Source organism: Amblyomma maculatum, chromosome 4 (genome assembly GCF_055883805.1).
Source record: "Amblyomma maculatum isolate TAMU_Amacu chromosome 4, ASM5588380v1, whole genome shotgun sequence".
Lineage (NCBI taxonomy): Eukaryota > Metazoa > Arthropoda > Arachnida > Ixodida > Ixodidae > Amblyomma > Amblyomma maculatum.
The window spans coordinates 195,978,371-195,990,664 of NC_139347.1; the positions used below are offsets into that span (position 1 = coordinate 195,978,371).

Here is a 12,294-nt window from a genome sequence, read left to right on the forward strand (position 1 = left end):
TCTTGCACAAAGTGAGACCGAGCAGGTCGGGCTTTTTACTCATTCTGGAACACACTTTTTTTCCAACTTTTGCATGGTTTTAAATATTGATAATGTCAAACTGAGCTACATTCATCAAGCTGACCATCTTTCCCAATATTTTTTCATTTAAAAGGGACTTCTTGCTACTGCGGGTCTTAATCTCTGGCCATTAATGAGCTGGTGGCCAAGCAGCGCTGAATTAAGATGTGGGCTAAGGAGGCTGCGGCCCAGGGTCTTATCTCCGAAGATAGGAGGAGAGGGCCAATTTATTCTAACCTGCTTCATATATAGGACGGCAAATAACGTAACTTAGCAACAGGTATAAAGAGGAAAACTAAGAATGAGACGGGGTCCCTGCCTAATCCGACTGATTTGTTTAGCAACAGGAGAGACCTTGTCGAGCTGCAAAAGCAGGGATTCCCCACCATTCTCGGAGGCCCCTTTCATGTGAGGTGATCTGCACCTGCTTATATTATCACAGAAGTTTTAATAGTTTCCCCTCCATCCTGTGACATATATTATGTTGAGGCATGCAAAAGGAAAGAAAAATAAAGAGCCTCTGCCCGTGCCACAAAGTATAACGGGCTTCCATCCTGTGACAGTGGACTACATAAAAAAATGTAATTGAAAGAGCTGATGCAAGTAATTTTTTTTTACACCGCCACCTTCATCCCTATCACTATCGCCCTTCATCTCTCAAATAGTTCTGTCTGTTCTTTTCTGCTTCTTTAGGAGAGGAAAATGGGCTATGTCAGAGTGAGTGCCGGACTAGTCATGTCTGACTGTTAATGGCTTTGCTTCTGTTCTGTGTGGTGCCAAACTAATGCATCACTCTCGCACCAATTGCAATAATCACATCTTGTCCTTCTTAAATTTAATATATATAGAATAAAATGGGGCATATTGCAGAAGTGTAGGATAAAAGTGAGTAAGGACAAAAAAAAAAGGGGGGGGGGGGGGGGGGGGGGGGTGTTTAGGTAAGCGCTTTAGCCCAGGGCTATTTTTTAACTCTGCAAAAGACAGAAAATTAACACTCAAAATCCAGTCAGGCTGAGCAAAATGTGGTTATTTTCATCATGGTAAAAGAAAACAGCTTTTCTTTATGCCCTCTAACTTTCCAAACAAGTGTTTGTTGCAATCTATAGTTGTTCCTTTCTGTGCAAAAAAAAAAGGAAATCCCTTATCTGGCATCTTTATTTTAATGAATCTGCAAAAAGCTATGAAGTTTCGAGCTCTAGACTCGCTGCTTCATCAAGTAGGCATGGCTGAAATCATATTTAAACAATGTGTTGAAACTTTACGGATATATGGAAGCACAGAAAAAGTGGAAATCATGACTCATGTGTCCCTTTGCAACTTATGAGCTGCTCAGTGATGTATGTATCATTGTAGGACAATAATCACAAAGGTTGCAAGACATTCAAAAAATTTATTACACATTTTAAACCAACAAAGAATGGTGACTGCACAAAGAAAATAATAGAATCAAAATATAACAGCACTTGTTCTACAAAATGAAATGAGTGAGAATACGAGCCATCCATTAGAATCAGCCAAGTGACACCCGAAGGGCAATGGAGTCAAAACAATAAGCTTAGCCCATTCACGAAGCCAGAGACAACCACGGCTTCATCTTGCGTTATGAGCCTTTGTTTTAGCCATCCTATGTAGTTCCCTGTAACCCAGTTGTTTGAGCATCAAAAAAAAAAAAATTAACAATCGAGTAAGACGTGCGAAAGCTTTTGTGCACAGGTGGCAGTTGATGGAGACGAGGACATCCAGTGCACAGTGCAAGAGTGTGTTGCACTCTGCACATGGGGGGATCCACTGCAGTTATAGCTACAGCACTTCATATTTGCTTCCCATGAGTAATTCCTGGGTTTGAATCCACTATGTCCCCATTGTTTCTTTTTAGTGTGAAAGCACTACAAGCAGACACACAAGCATTAGACAATTTGGCTATGCCCTGAACCGCTGGATTAGTGCTAAATACACTCATGCTCACATAAGGCACAATAAAAGACACTAACTTCAAAGCATCCTGCCCATTCGTAGCTGACCATATTTGCCAAAAGCCTAGACAGTCAAAGCCTAAGAAGCTGATGCCCACCTGCCCCCTTTGCCCCATTACTGCTGCCATAACACTCAACAAATGGGAGGAAGCCGCTGGCTTCGTAATCGCTGAACAATATTGTTATGAAGACAAAATAATCTACAATATTCTTACTGATATTGCCGCCAACTGACCCTGCCACTCTGTCACTGACACAACAGCTCTAGCCAACTTTGGCACCGACCCTGCACAGAACATGCAAGTTCCAACTGTCGACTTTCAGAATCGGCAAGCCTCGCTGCCTCAAGCATTCACAAGAGCAGTGAATGTTATATGACCTTGCTGGACTCCTTGATTGTGACTTTCAATGGCAACAGAAAGCTATTAATGAATAGATGTCAAGATGAACATAAGTATACCCAACAGCTTGCCTTTTCAGATCACTTGCCCCCCTCTCTCCCGTTTTATATCACCCTTTCAAAGCATGATGCTCCAAGCCTTCATTACCATTTCAAAAGCTGATCAGAGTGGAAGCAAGTGCTTATAGTGCAGTTCGGCAAGCAGCTTTTTCTTATAAAGGCAAGATCTTGTCAATGTGCCTGAGTAAGCCAGCAGCGAAGAATTCACTTCACCAAAGACAAGATATCTGGAACGTGCCCACTCTCATTAACTGACAAAGATATATTAGTAGCAGATTTAGGGGGAGGAACAACTTTTATTTCATTTATCTCTTTCTTCCCAAGTGGAGCCCTGCGTTCAGTGCTCCATGTGCCACCACTTTCCTCCAGGCCCGTTAGACTACAATTGTAAGAGGTGCAAAAGAAAAAAAAAATGAAAGGCCAGAAAGTGAAAAAAAAAAAAAAAAAACATAGAGACAAAAAATAATGGGAAAAAGAAGATGCACAGAGAACACATCCTTCACTACATCAGGTTTAAACTGTACCCAAATACTCGCCAAGCAGGCAAAATTAGGAAAGATGTATGAAAGGGTAAATGAAGCACAACTATAAATACATACCTCATAGAAGCCACATGACAGGAAAAAAAAACAAGCTTACTTGTAACAATGGCAAAACACTTAGCAGGGAGAAGGAAAATGTACATATATATATGTATGTATACAATTGGAAAAAGAATGAGCAAAAATGACAAATGTAGAAGTAAAGGCAATAAAAAACTCAGTAAGCATCCATGACTGGAAAACTTCCAAAATGGATAAAGCTGCACAAGTGGAAACAAGGAGTGAAAGAGGAAACCGACACTTACTAAAGGTAATGCCTATTGCACCAATACTGCAGGCTTCTGGAGCTCAAGCTTCAGTGAATAACAGTGCACCACAGAGGAGTTATGAAATGTATCGACACAACTCGTGTAACTATTGTTAAAGCATCTAGCAGAGCTGGTTCAGTCTAAAGGAGTAACTCAGACCTGCACATCGCAGCACCTCCAGCAAAAAAATGATAATAATAAAAAATAAAAGAAATAATAATAAAAAGAAAGAAGTGGTATGCCCAAAGTACCTATTTGCTCGACAAAGAAGCAGGAGCCCTCCTCTGTACAGAGCATGGTAGGGGGTCTGCAGGGGGTCTGACACCTTCCAATTACCTAGCTCAGTCTTCAAACCTCATTGGTGTGCAGGTGATCTCTATTGGAGGTGAGATGGTCAACACCAGGCTATTTAGCTGAGTCAATTTGTTTCTTTTCTACTAAGGGCAGTCATACTCGCTTTCTAGCCACAGTTTGAGTAATTGTCACATGACACCAAAGCAGGCACAATGTTGGTAATCGGGGATGAAACCATCCACCACATCAAAACGAGGTCAAGGCAAGGCAAGGTCCCTTGACTCTATTAATAAACAGGCACTTAAGATGTGCCTTTTCTAGCCACTTCAATATGCTTCACAGCAGTCCTGCACACTGGAGCAGGATCTCAATATTCGTACGAAGAGCCCCCGGGGTAGTAACACCAGCCACACCCATAAAAAACCATTAAATTGTTTATAGTTTCCGACTGCTGAACGAATGGCATCCACTGAATATGCAGCTGCAAATACCCTTATTTGGACCTGTTCTCCATGTTTAACTAATGGAAATCCTAAGGAAAGCTTCTGTAGCTCCTTTGCAAAGAGTGTAAAAAGAGTGGTCATGTTTGGCTTTGAAAAACCAAAACAAATAGCAGGCATAAGCCTGTTCTGCTTTCAGACTGCAAGGTCCAGCTCAAGAATATCACACTGAACTGGCCAGATGTCAAACGTTAATTTTTAAAACACTTTAATTCTATCTGTATTCCACAATAGTGAAATATTGTGAGTTGAAAAATCAGCCGACAGCCTGGCATGTTCTATGCCATCCACTACGTCATCACACTTCCTCTGATTCTTTGCGGAAGCAACTTCAAGTTTTGCTGCCCAAGAATTCGTTGAAGCTGCTCTTTCAAAGGAATTACAAGGAAGGAAGAGCAAAAGGCTATGTCAATATCCCATTCACAGTTCTCGCAGTGAATCTCAATCTGAGCTGTACTACCCAAGTACCTGGTACAATCAAGACAATAGAAGTGGTTCTCAGCTTCAGGAATGTGTACACCCAAAGCTTTGAAAAGCAAGTATATTTCAATTTTTTGAGCTTTTCCTGGGTACTAGATGATATTCAGCAGGTCCAGCGGGTCTGTCATCCCCCTGGTCGCTGACTTTATGACGCATCACATAGGACATGAGAAGGGCTGCAACTTGTGTCCTCTCATCAGCAACTTGCAGAGTACTTTGTTGAGCTCTGCAGTCAGCATCTTAAAATAAATGAGATATTCCACAAATATTAATTGGAGGAAAATGTTAGTTCACATCAAATTTTCCTACAGTCCACTTATACATAAGTGCCAAATAGCAGAGTCTAACTGATACAATGACAGGTGTATTTTACTGACAAACAGTGCGATATGGTTCCTTGCATGATAAATTCCATTTTTTTACATTTGTTAGGGTCAGCATAAAGGTGAGCATGTACTGAACATGCAAGCCAGAGAAAGGTTATCTGCCCAAAATGCTTAACATTTGCACTTCATTCAACGCTTTTGGTGTCAAGATGGAATTATCTGGCATTTAAATCTTCAGCATTTCAGAAAAAAAGAAACATGCTCACTTGAGGACCTCAGTCTTCATCAGAACCTGAGCTGTCTGCATCACTTGGCACAGGATAAGGTACTGGCACTTCTTCCTGCTTTGATAAAAAAAAATGTGAGTCCAGAGGAGAAAATCTTGCCTCACTCAATAAGAACTTAGCCCAGCTTTCCTTTCTGAAATTACTAGAGGCTTAAAATATTCATATCATGGTAAGCTTCATGAACAGCACTGCACGCCACTTACAACTATTATATGACAGTAGCATATTAATCAATGTTGCATGGCAGTTTCATTAAACCAAGGAGGGGGAGCAGAAAAGTGGACACAACAGAACCAATTCTTTAAAAAAAGAGAAGATGGCCACTACATGCAATTCATTTTTATAATCAGTTTATGAGGCTCAATAAACGTTTAAAGAGACAATAGCTATCCCTGCTAGTTTCCTATTTAACTAAAATTTGTTCAATTACTTTTTAAATCTTCACATAAAGGCTGGTTCACATGCAAGCAATTGAGTGAACTCAGTGGTGAGCGGCATCGACACAGCAAAAAATTTCCAACAGGTTGGAACTGGAGAGCTCGAGCTGCCGTGACAGCTCAAAATAAGTTTTTTAGTTACTCCGGCAGAAATTGCTGGAGTTCTCACTTGCATGTGAAAGGCTTAAGTGCTCATATGGCAATTATAATTTTAAAAGCAACTGTTATAACTGAAATTGATTGAAACGCCCACCTAAAGCCGTATATGTAAACACTTTGGATGTTAAGGGGAGTCAATGGAAGGAAAAGGAGAAATGCTACATGGTGAACGCTGGAAGGCCAAGTTTGCTACATGGCCGCTTGCCAACTGCAAGCCAAAAAGTGTTCGTAATTTCAGTATCTGGAACGATATTCAGCCAGGAAGAGCACCTTTTTTAGTAGTCTTAGTGGCATTAGAGTTAAAATCAGCAATTCTCCAGAACTAAACATTTAAATAACTAAATGTACATTGGAAAAGTGTAAATCTTAAGCAACTACATTGCCATAGGTCAAGCACTCATCTTTTATGTCTTTTATGATAACCTGAGTCTCCTAACATTGCGGCATCCTATGGCAGACACGAGTAATTGTGTGCTGCGAGGGGTAATTATGGCGTGCTCTTGTTGCAGCAAAAACGTGAAGATGCACGTGGTAGCACTGACTGACCATGATTTTGCTTCTTCCAGAGCCACACATGGCTCCTCCTAATGGTCAGGCTAGATACGTACATAGATCTGATTCTGCTAAACAATATTTAAGTATATATTTAGCAATTCTTTGCTTACACCTTGCGCAGCTGCTAAATTAGAGGAGAAAAGAGTAATTCAGGCCCTACCAATCTTGATGCATAGAAGGTGACAAAGCCCTGACTAAGCCTTGAAGCATATTTTTGTTTATCCACTTCCCTCCAAAATCACAGTGACATACCTCTCCAAGTCACTGAACTGCTTTTTGCATAATTATCGCAGGCATTACCGATCACAGAATCTCACTCTTGGTAGCGCGAGTGACACTCAAGCTGAAAGAAAACTAAAAAACCTTCAGCGTGGTGCATATCAAAGCCACATCCCTGTTTATGCAACAATGTGACCAGGGCTTAAAGTGCTGTTTTGTGATATGGGTCAGGTATTAAAAGATGGGAAAGAAAAAAATAAAAAGTATCTGAAGAGCCACTGACTTTTCAGTACATCCATACAACTATAGGTGTCATTGGCATTAAAATTATGATTTTAAAGTCATCAATAAAGCTTGACAGAAGCAAATTAACAGACTTTAGTGAGTGACCTTATATTTATTGATGACCAACCTCAGATAGGGTGTCCCCTAAGCATGGTAAACACACTTGATAACACTGTGTATTTTGGAAACTGCAACTTGGTGACATTGGAAACCCTGTCCTCCTACAGGTGCTCTCATTTTTCAGCTTTTGTCAAGCCATTTCCTTGCGTTAGCAGCAACTCAGCCACTAATTCCTGTTTCTTGCCTGAGGCTATCAGTGTTCAGAGCGATAAATGGATTTCAAACCTGCAAACCTGGTCCTTTCTCCATGAATATGAGCATAATACTATGCTTTCATATATAATCATCTTAATTACTGCATTACGACTTGGGATTTCACATATCCTTCACACGTGACATCACACCACTACAACACGTACAAAACCAAGCTTTACGTATATTTACATTCAGCCCATACCGTGCCAATATTCCCAAGTTTTTTTCAGCAACTTAACATTCTTCCCATCTCTGCCTTACTCACGTATAACTTAGGCACTTTCACATATTGTTTTGTTAGTAACAACAATCTTCTCTAGTTTATATATCGTCAAGATCTTACTGACCCCAATACCATTAGATTTTCATCAAGAAGTAATTTTCTCCTGCCAAGAGTGTGCACTAATTACCGTAGTTGGATTCACATCAGTCAAAGCATGGAATAACATACCTCCGGACATCAAATCAAGACTTTTGCTACATTTGTTTAATGGCGCTCATTTTGTTCTTCAATTCTTCAATCATTCAGTGCCACCAACTAATGAAATACTTCATACACACTTCATAAAAAGTTACTTTTAAAACTTGTTTTCTTGCACATGTTCACTTGTTTGTATTAATATTTGAATAATGGATACTTGTATTTTCTTGTATTACTTTACGCTATGCTGCTGTTCTTCCTTTCATTTTTTTTTATGATATGATACTACTTGTCGTTCTGTCTACGGCTACTTCTTTGTGGGGTATTCTATAATTTCAGAATGAATTTTTCTTCCTTGCCTCTATAACATTCATTTGTTATAGAGGCAAGGGAAAAAATTATTATTGTTATAACATACTATATTTTTACTTTGTACATTTGCTGTAACCACTGCTCCCTTTCATAACTCGTTTTAATTAGCTGAGGAGGTCCCAGTACAGTATATTTCACTATGGGACTCCTTTTGTATTTATTTATTATGTATGTAATGCTATCATATATGAAGTGCAATAAACTTGAAACTTGACAAAAAAAAAATTGAAATCTTGGACCCTGGTTGCAGTTTTAGTTTGGATCTTTAGACCTCAATCTTCTTTTTTTTTTTCTACTTGCAGCACAATAGGTTACAAAAAAAAAAAAACAAGCACAAGAGCTACTGTAACGTTTCCATAACAAATTCTGGGACAGGCCAAACTAAAATGTTACAATTTTACATGCGCTGTTGCCGGCTGCTCCAGGAGAGTGTCATGCACATCTGTGCCTACTGGCAAGCAATATCTTGCTTTGGCCTGGTGTAAGAAAGGCAGGGTTATTGGTTATCACATTTATCACTTTTTAGTGGCAGCTCTAATAGGACACCAAGTTTCTCAACAGAGAAATAAAAGGTATTTTGAAACATCTCAAAATAAAGACCATCAAGGAAAGAATGCAGTGTGAGATGTCATGTGTAAACTATGCTAACTGTGCTTAGTTTGAACTGTGCTGAAAATTAGATACCAGATTATAAATCGAGAAACTTCGTACTGTGCGAATATGAAGTTCCTTGTAGTGGGGGCAACTGAAACAAATATGTAATTAAACACTGACAACTTTGTGCCATGAGCATTCTCTTTCTCTGCCAAAAGCCTTTTTCATACCTGGCATCAATCCAGGGGCACCTCTCTATCCTCGTCTTCATCAATGCTCTGTGTAACCTGGTAACAAAGAGCATAGATGTTAGACATTAAATCAGCCGACTTTCATGAAACATCGGGCACACCGTTAACATACATTCAAGTAAAGCTTCGAATGTAGAGTTCTATGCAACGTGCTGAAGTGCATGTGCCCCCCCCCCCCCCCTTACACACACACACACGCGCACACACACGCACACACACACAGCGGCCCTTCCTACTATGCTATATATCTAATAATGTAAATAATATATCCTGGTTCATATGTTAACCGCATGGAACTAAAATAGTAGAGTTAGGGCAAGGGTGATGCATTAGTTTAATTTCAGCTCACAGAATCCAAGCACAAGCTATTTAACAATCAGACGTGGAGGTAATGCATAAAAGACTAGTCCTGGACTCACACTGATATGGCCTGTTTTCCTCCTCCAAAGCGGCAGAAAAACATTGATGGAACTATTTGAGAGATGTAGGGTAATTGTGACGGTGGTGGCAGAAAAATATTTTCCTCATTATCTCATTTATTGTGCAGTTCCATTTTTTCAATGTTGTCTATCACCACAGGACTGTGAGATTCACAGTAAACCATTAAAATCACTTCTCCAGTCACGTGCAGATCACCTCACAAAAAGGGACCTCCTAGAAATCCTGTTTTTGCATCTCGACAAGGTCTCTCAACAGCTAAACAAAGATTATGCGGGGTTCTGGTTTTCTCTCTAAGTGCCTGTTGCTGGAAGCTCCATTATTTGTGATTGCATATATGATAATAATAATAATAATAATAATAATAATAATGGTTTTATTTGCGCCAAATGAATACATGGCGCGGGAGACCCGCAGTAAAAGCTGTCACAAGCGACAGCTTGACAAAGCCGGAGGCCCCCCCCCCTCCCTCCCCCTCCTCCTACTCTCATAGGTTGCAGCCCACTGGGAGCAGAGAGCTTATTTAAGATGACACTTAGTCTATGAAGGTGCTGTACGGAATACCGTGCCAATTACTGTAAAAGGTCAGTAAACATGGCGTCAGTGTAATGTCCAGCGCCCAGGCAGTGAGAGATTCAAAGTAGCAACTTCCGGGATGTTTGGCGTACTTATAACCCCCCCCCCCCCCCCTCCGCCAATTTTTTTTTCTTTTTTTTTTTTTTTTTTTTACGAGAGATCTCGACTGCGCACACACTTATGCAAATGAGACGCTCCTCAAAGATCGCGCTTTCCGACCCCAGAACAATTATTAGACTCGGCTCTATGTTTTCAAATGAAATGAATTAACACCATGAAAGCAAGCCCAGATTTGAGTAAAGTCCGCGCGTCTTTAGCCAACCGAGTTCGAACGTATATATTTACCTCTCCGGCCGCCTTGTACTACTGCAGAGTTGTCGGTAGAACTGTCGTCGTCGTAGATCTCGCCAAACTGGGGGCGTCGAAGTCAGAAGCTCCACCGCTCGAAGAGGCATGAGAGGTCTCGGCAGCCATGTGCATTCTGAACCGCCGATTTTCTGTTTTTCTGTGCATGAGCACATATCTTGCTCAAGGTGGCGTTTGCACCTTAAAGGCATAGCGCGCGTCGTTCCACAGGTTCCACAGTCCCCCTTTTGTCACAGAACGCACATCGACGAATCAGTCCAATAAAACGTATCCAGAAATCGTCCTGCCTTTACAGCTAGGCCTAGGCCTTCCCTTGGCAAAGCGGTGTGTGTTTGTCGATTAACTCTATGGATCTATGGTTTGGCGTGGTTGGTGTGGTGATTAAATAGATAACTGCCACATATCTGGTGAATATAGTGTAGATCATGAACGTAAATGTACATACCACTGAAATTAAGTGGTACTATGCGCCACCTGCCTTTTGTATTTTGTGAAAACTACCTTGCAACAGTAGCCTTTAAGCCACAGAATCCTTGGCCTACATCGTTTTAATTCACTTGTTTTCATTCTCGGGATAACAATTCAAACGCTGAAGAGCATGAAGGACTGTCCTTTGAACATGCATGCATGGGTACATGAGCGCAGCCGCGGTATCCAAGTTGAAACGGACGTTCAGGGCACAAGATTAATTCCCGGGTCGCTCGAAATTGAATTTGGCTTTCCTGCAGTAACGCACTTGCACAATTGAACCGCTGAACGATTATGGTCTAATTGCCATAGTTTTTTTCTTCGAGGACCATATATAGTTATTTGATACTGCCCATGGTAAATTGCATGGTCTAATTTGTTTATAGAACTTAATTCCCAGTTGATATATCTGGATGGCTTATAGAAATTTCTTACAAAAAGGGTCCTGGGTTCGCGCTGCAAGCTTTCATGCTCTACGTGCTTCCAGCATTAACACACGCTCGACCCCATGACTAGAGCACTGCACCTGATTTTCCGGTCCGGGCCCGGCCCATGCCCACCGTTTAAAGGCCGAGCCCAGCCCGGGCCCATAACTCCAAGCCCGGGACTGGGCCTGGCCCATGCACACATGAACCAGCTAGCGCGTACCTGGCCCGCGTTTCCACTTGGCCCGCCCCAGGCCCGACAAAGTCTGCATGCGCAGACGCCTTAAAAATGTACTGCTTACCGCCAGTACATAAAAATAAGCCAAGATGAGACAAAAAAAAAAAAAAAGCTTACAGTAATAATATTCTCAACAGAGAATTAAGGGCAGTAGTATCTGTAGAAGCAAAGGTTTCGTCGAGAGAGTTTTGGAAAGACATTTTACTCCTTTGTCTACAATACGCTTTCTTTTATTCGGCGTCAAATAAATCACTGGACCAAATTCAGCGGCAGGTTTCCTTCATTTCCGAAAGAAGCTGTATACACAGAAAGCCCCGGCCCGCGGCCCGTTCCCATGCAGTGTTCTACCGACCCCCTGCCCCAATCCCGATCACGTATATAACACAAGCAAATATACGGGACGTCGTGTCAGACACGTATGGCGAGCTTAGTACGGATCACACATATGCTCTTTCACATATGTACTACAATCAGCTGAATACGGCAGCGACGATGTCTTGCGATGTGCTTGCTAACACGTTGAAATGGCCACAGAGCATAGCGTGGCGGAACGTCCGTGGCCACGATGGCCACGATGCCGATCTTCTCTGTCTCTTACTCAAGTGATTAAGAGGGACTCACGTATACCACTTTCAGGACTAGATCATACCTCCTAAACCTCCTGCGTCCCTTTTGTTTTCCTGAATACATTCGAGGGGTGCACATACATCATGACTGATGTTTTGTGGTCGTGTGCGCCTCTCAGCTAGCAGTTCTAGTGAAATGATGCCGAGACAGCGAGAACGCCGAATTGTTATCCTCTCGAACAATCGTCCTCATAACACTGCGGACGAGTTCTTCGTTAACTTCCGGGCAAAAGGAGCAACATGCAGTACTTGTCTGACGACGGCGACCGCTAATTGACAAAAAAATAAAAATAAAATAAGAATGGAGTTGATAATGAAA

The 12,294-nt window shown here is 41.4% G+C and overlaps 1 protein-coding gene across 2 annotated transcripts; it reads right to left on the bottom strand.

The window, feature by feature from the left end:
• Nucleotides 1–1,191: 1,191 nt before the first annotated feature.
• On the bottom strand, nt 1,192–11,009 carry LOC146193948 (uncharacterized). 2 transcript variants are annotated; one of them, XM_084602905.1, is made up of 4 exons: nt 10,198–11,009; nt 8,818–8,874; nt 5,210–5,284; nt 1,192–4,856 (listed from the first exon to the last, which is right to left on the bottom strand). In XM_084602905.1, exons 1-4 carry the CDS (start codon nt 10,407–10,409, stop codon nt 4,850–4,852), a joined length of 351 nt encoding a protein of 116 aa, XP_084459031.1. In that variant the 5' UTR covers nt 10,410–11,009; the 3' UTR covers nt 1,192–4,849. The 2 variants fall into 2 exon arrangements, with proteins under 2 accessions (XP_084459031.1, XP_084459030.1); XM_084602904.1 differs by having other exon boundaries at nt 5,210–5,287; nt 10,198–10,988.
• Nucleotides 11,010–12,294: the final 1,285 nt, after the last annotated feature.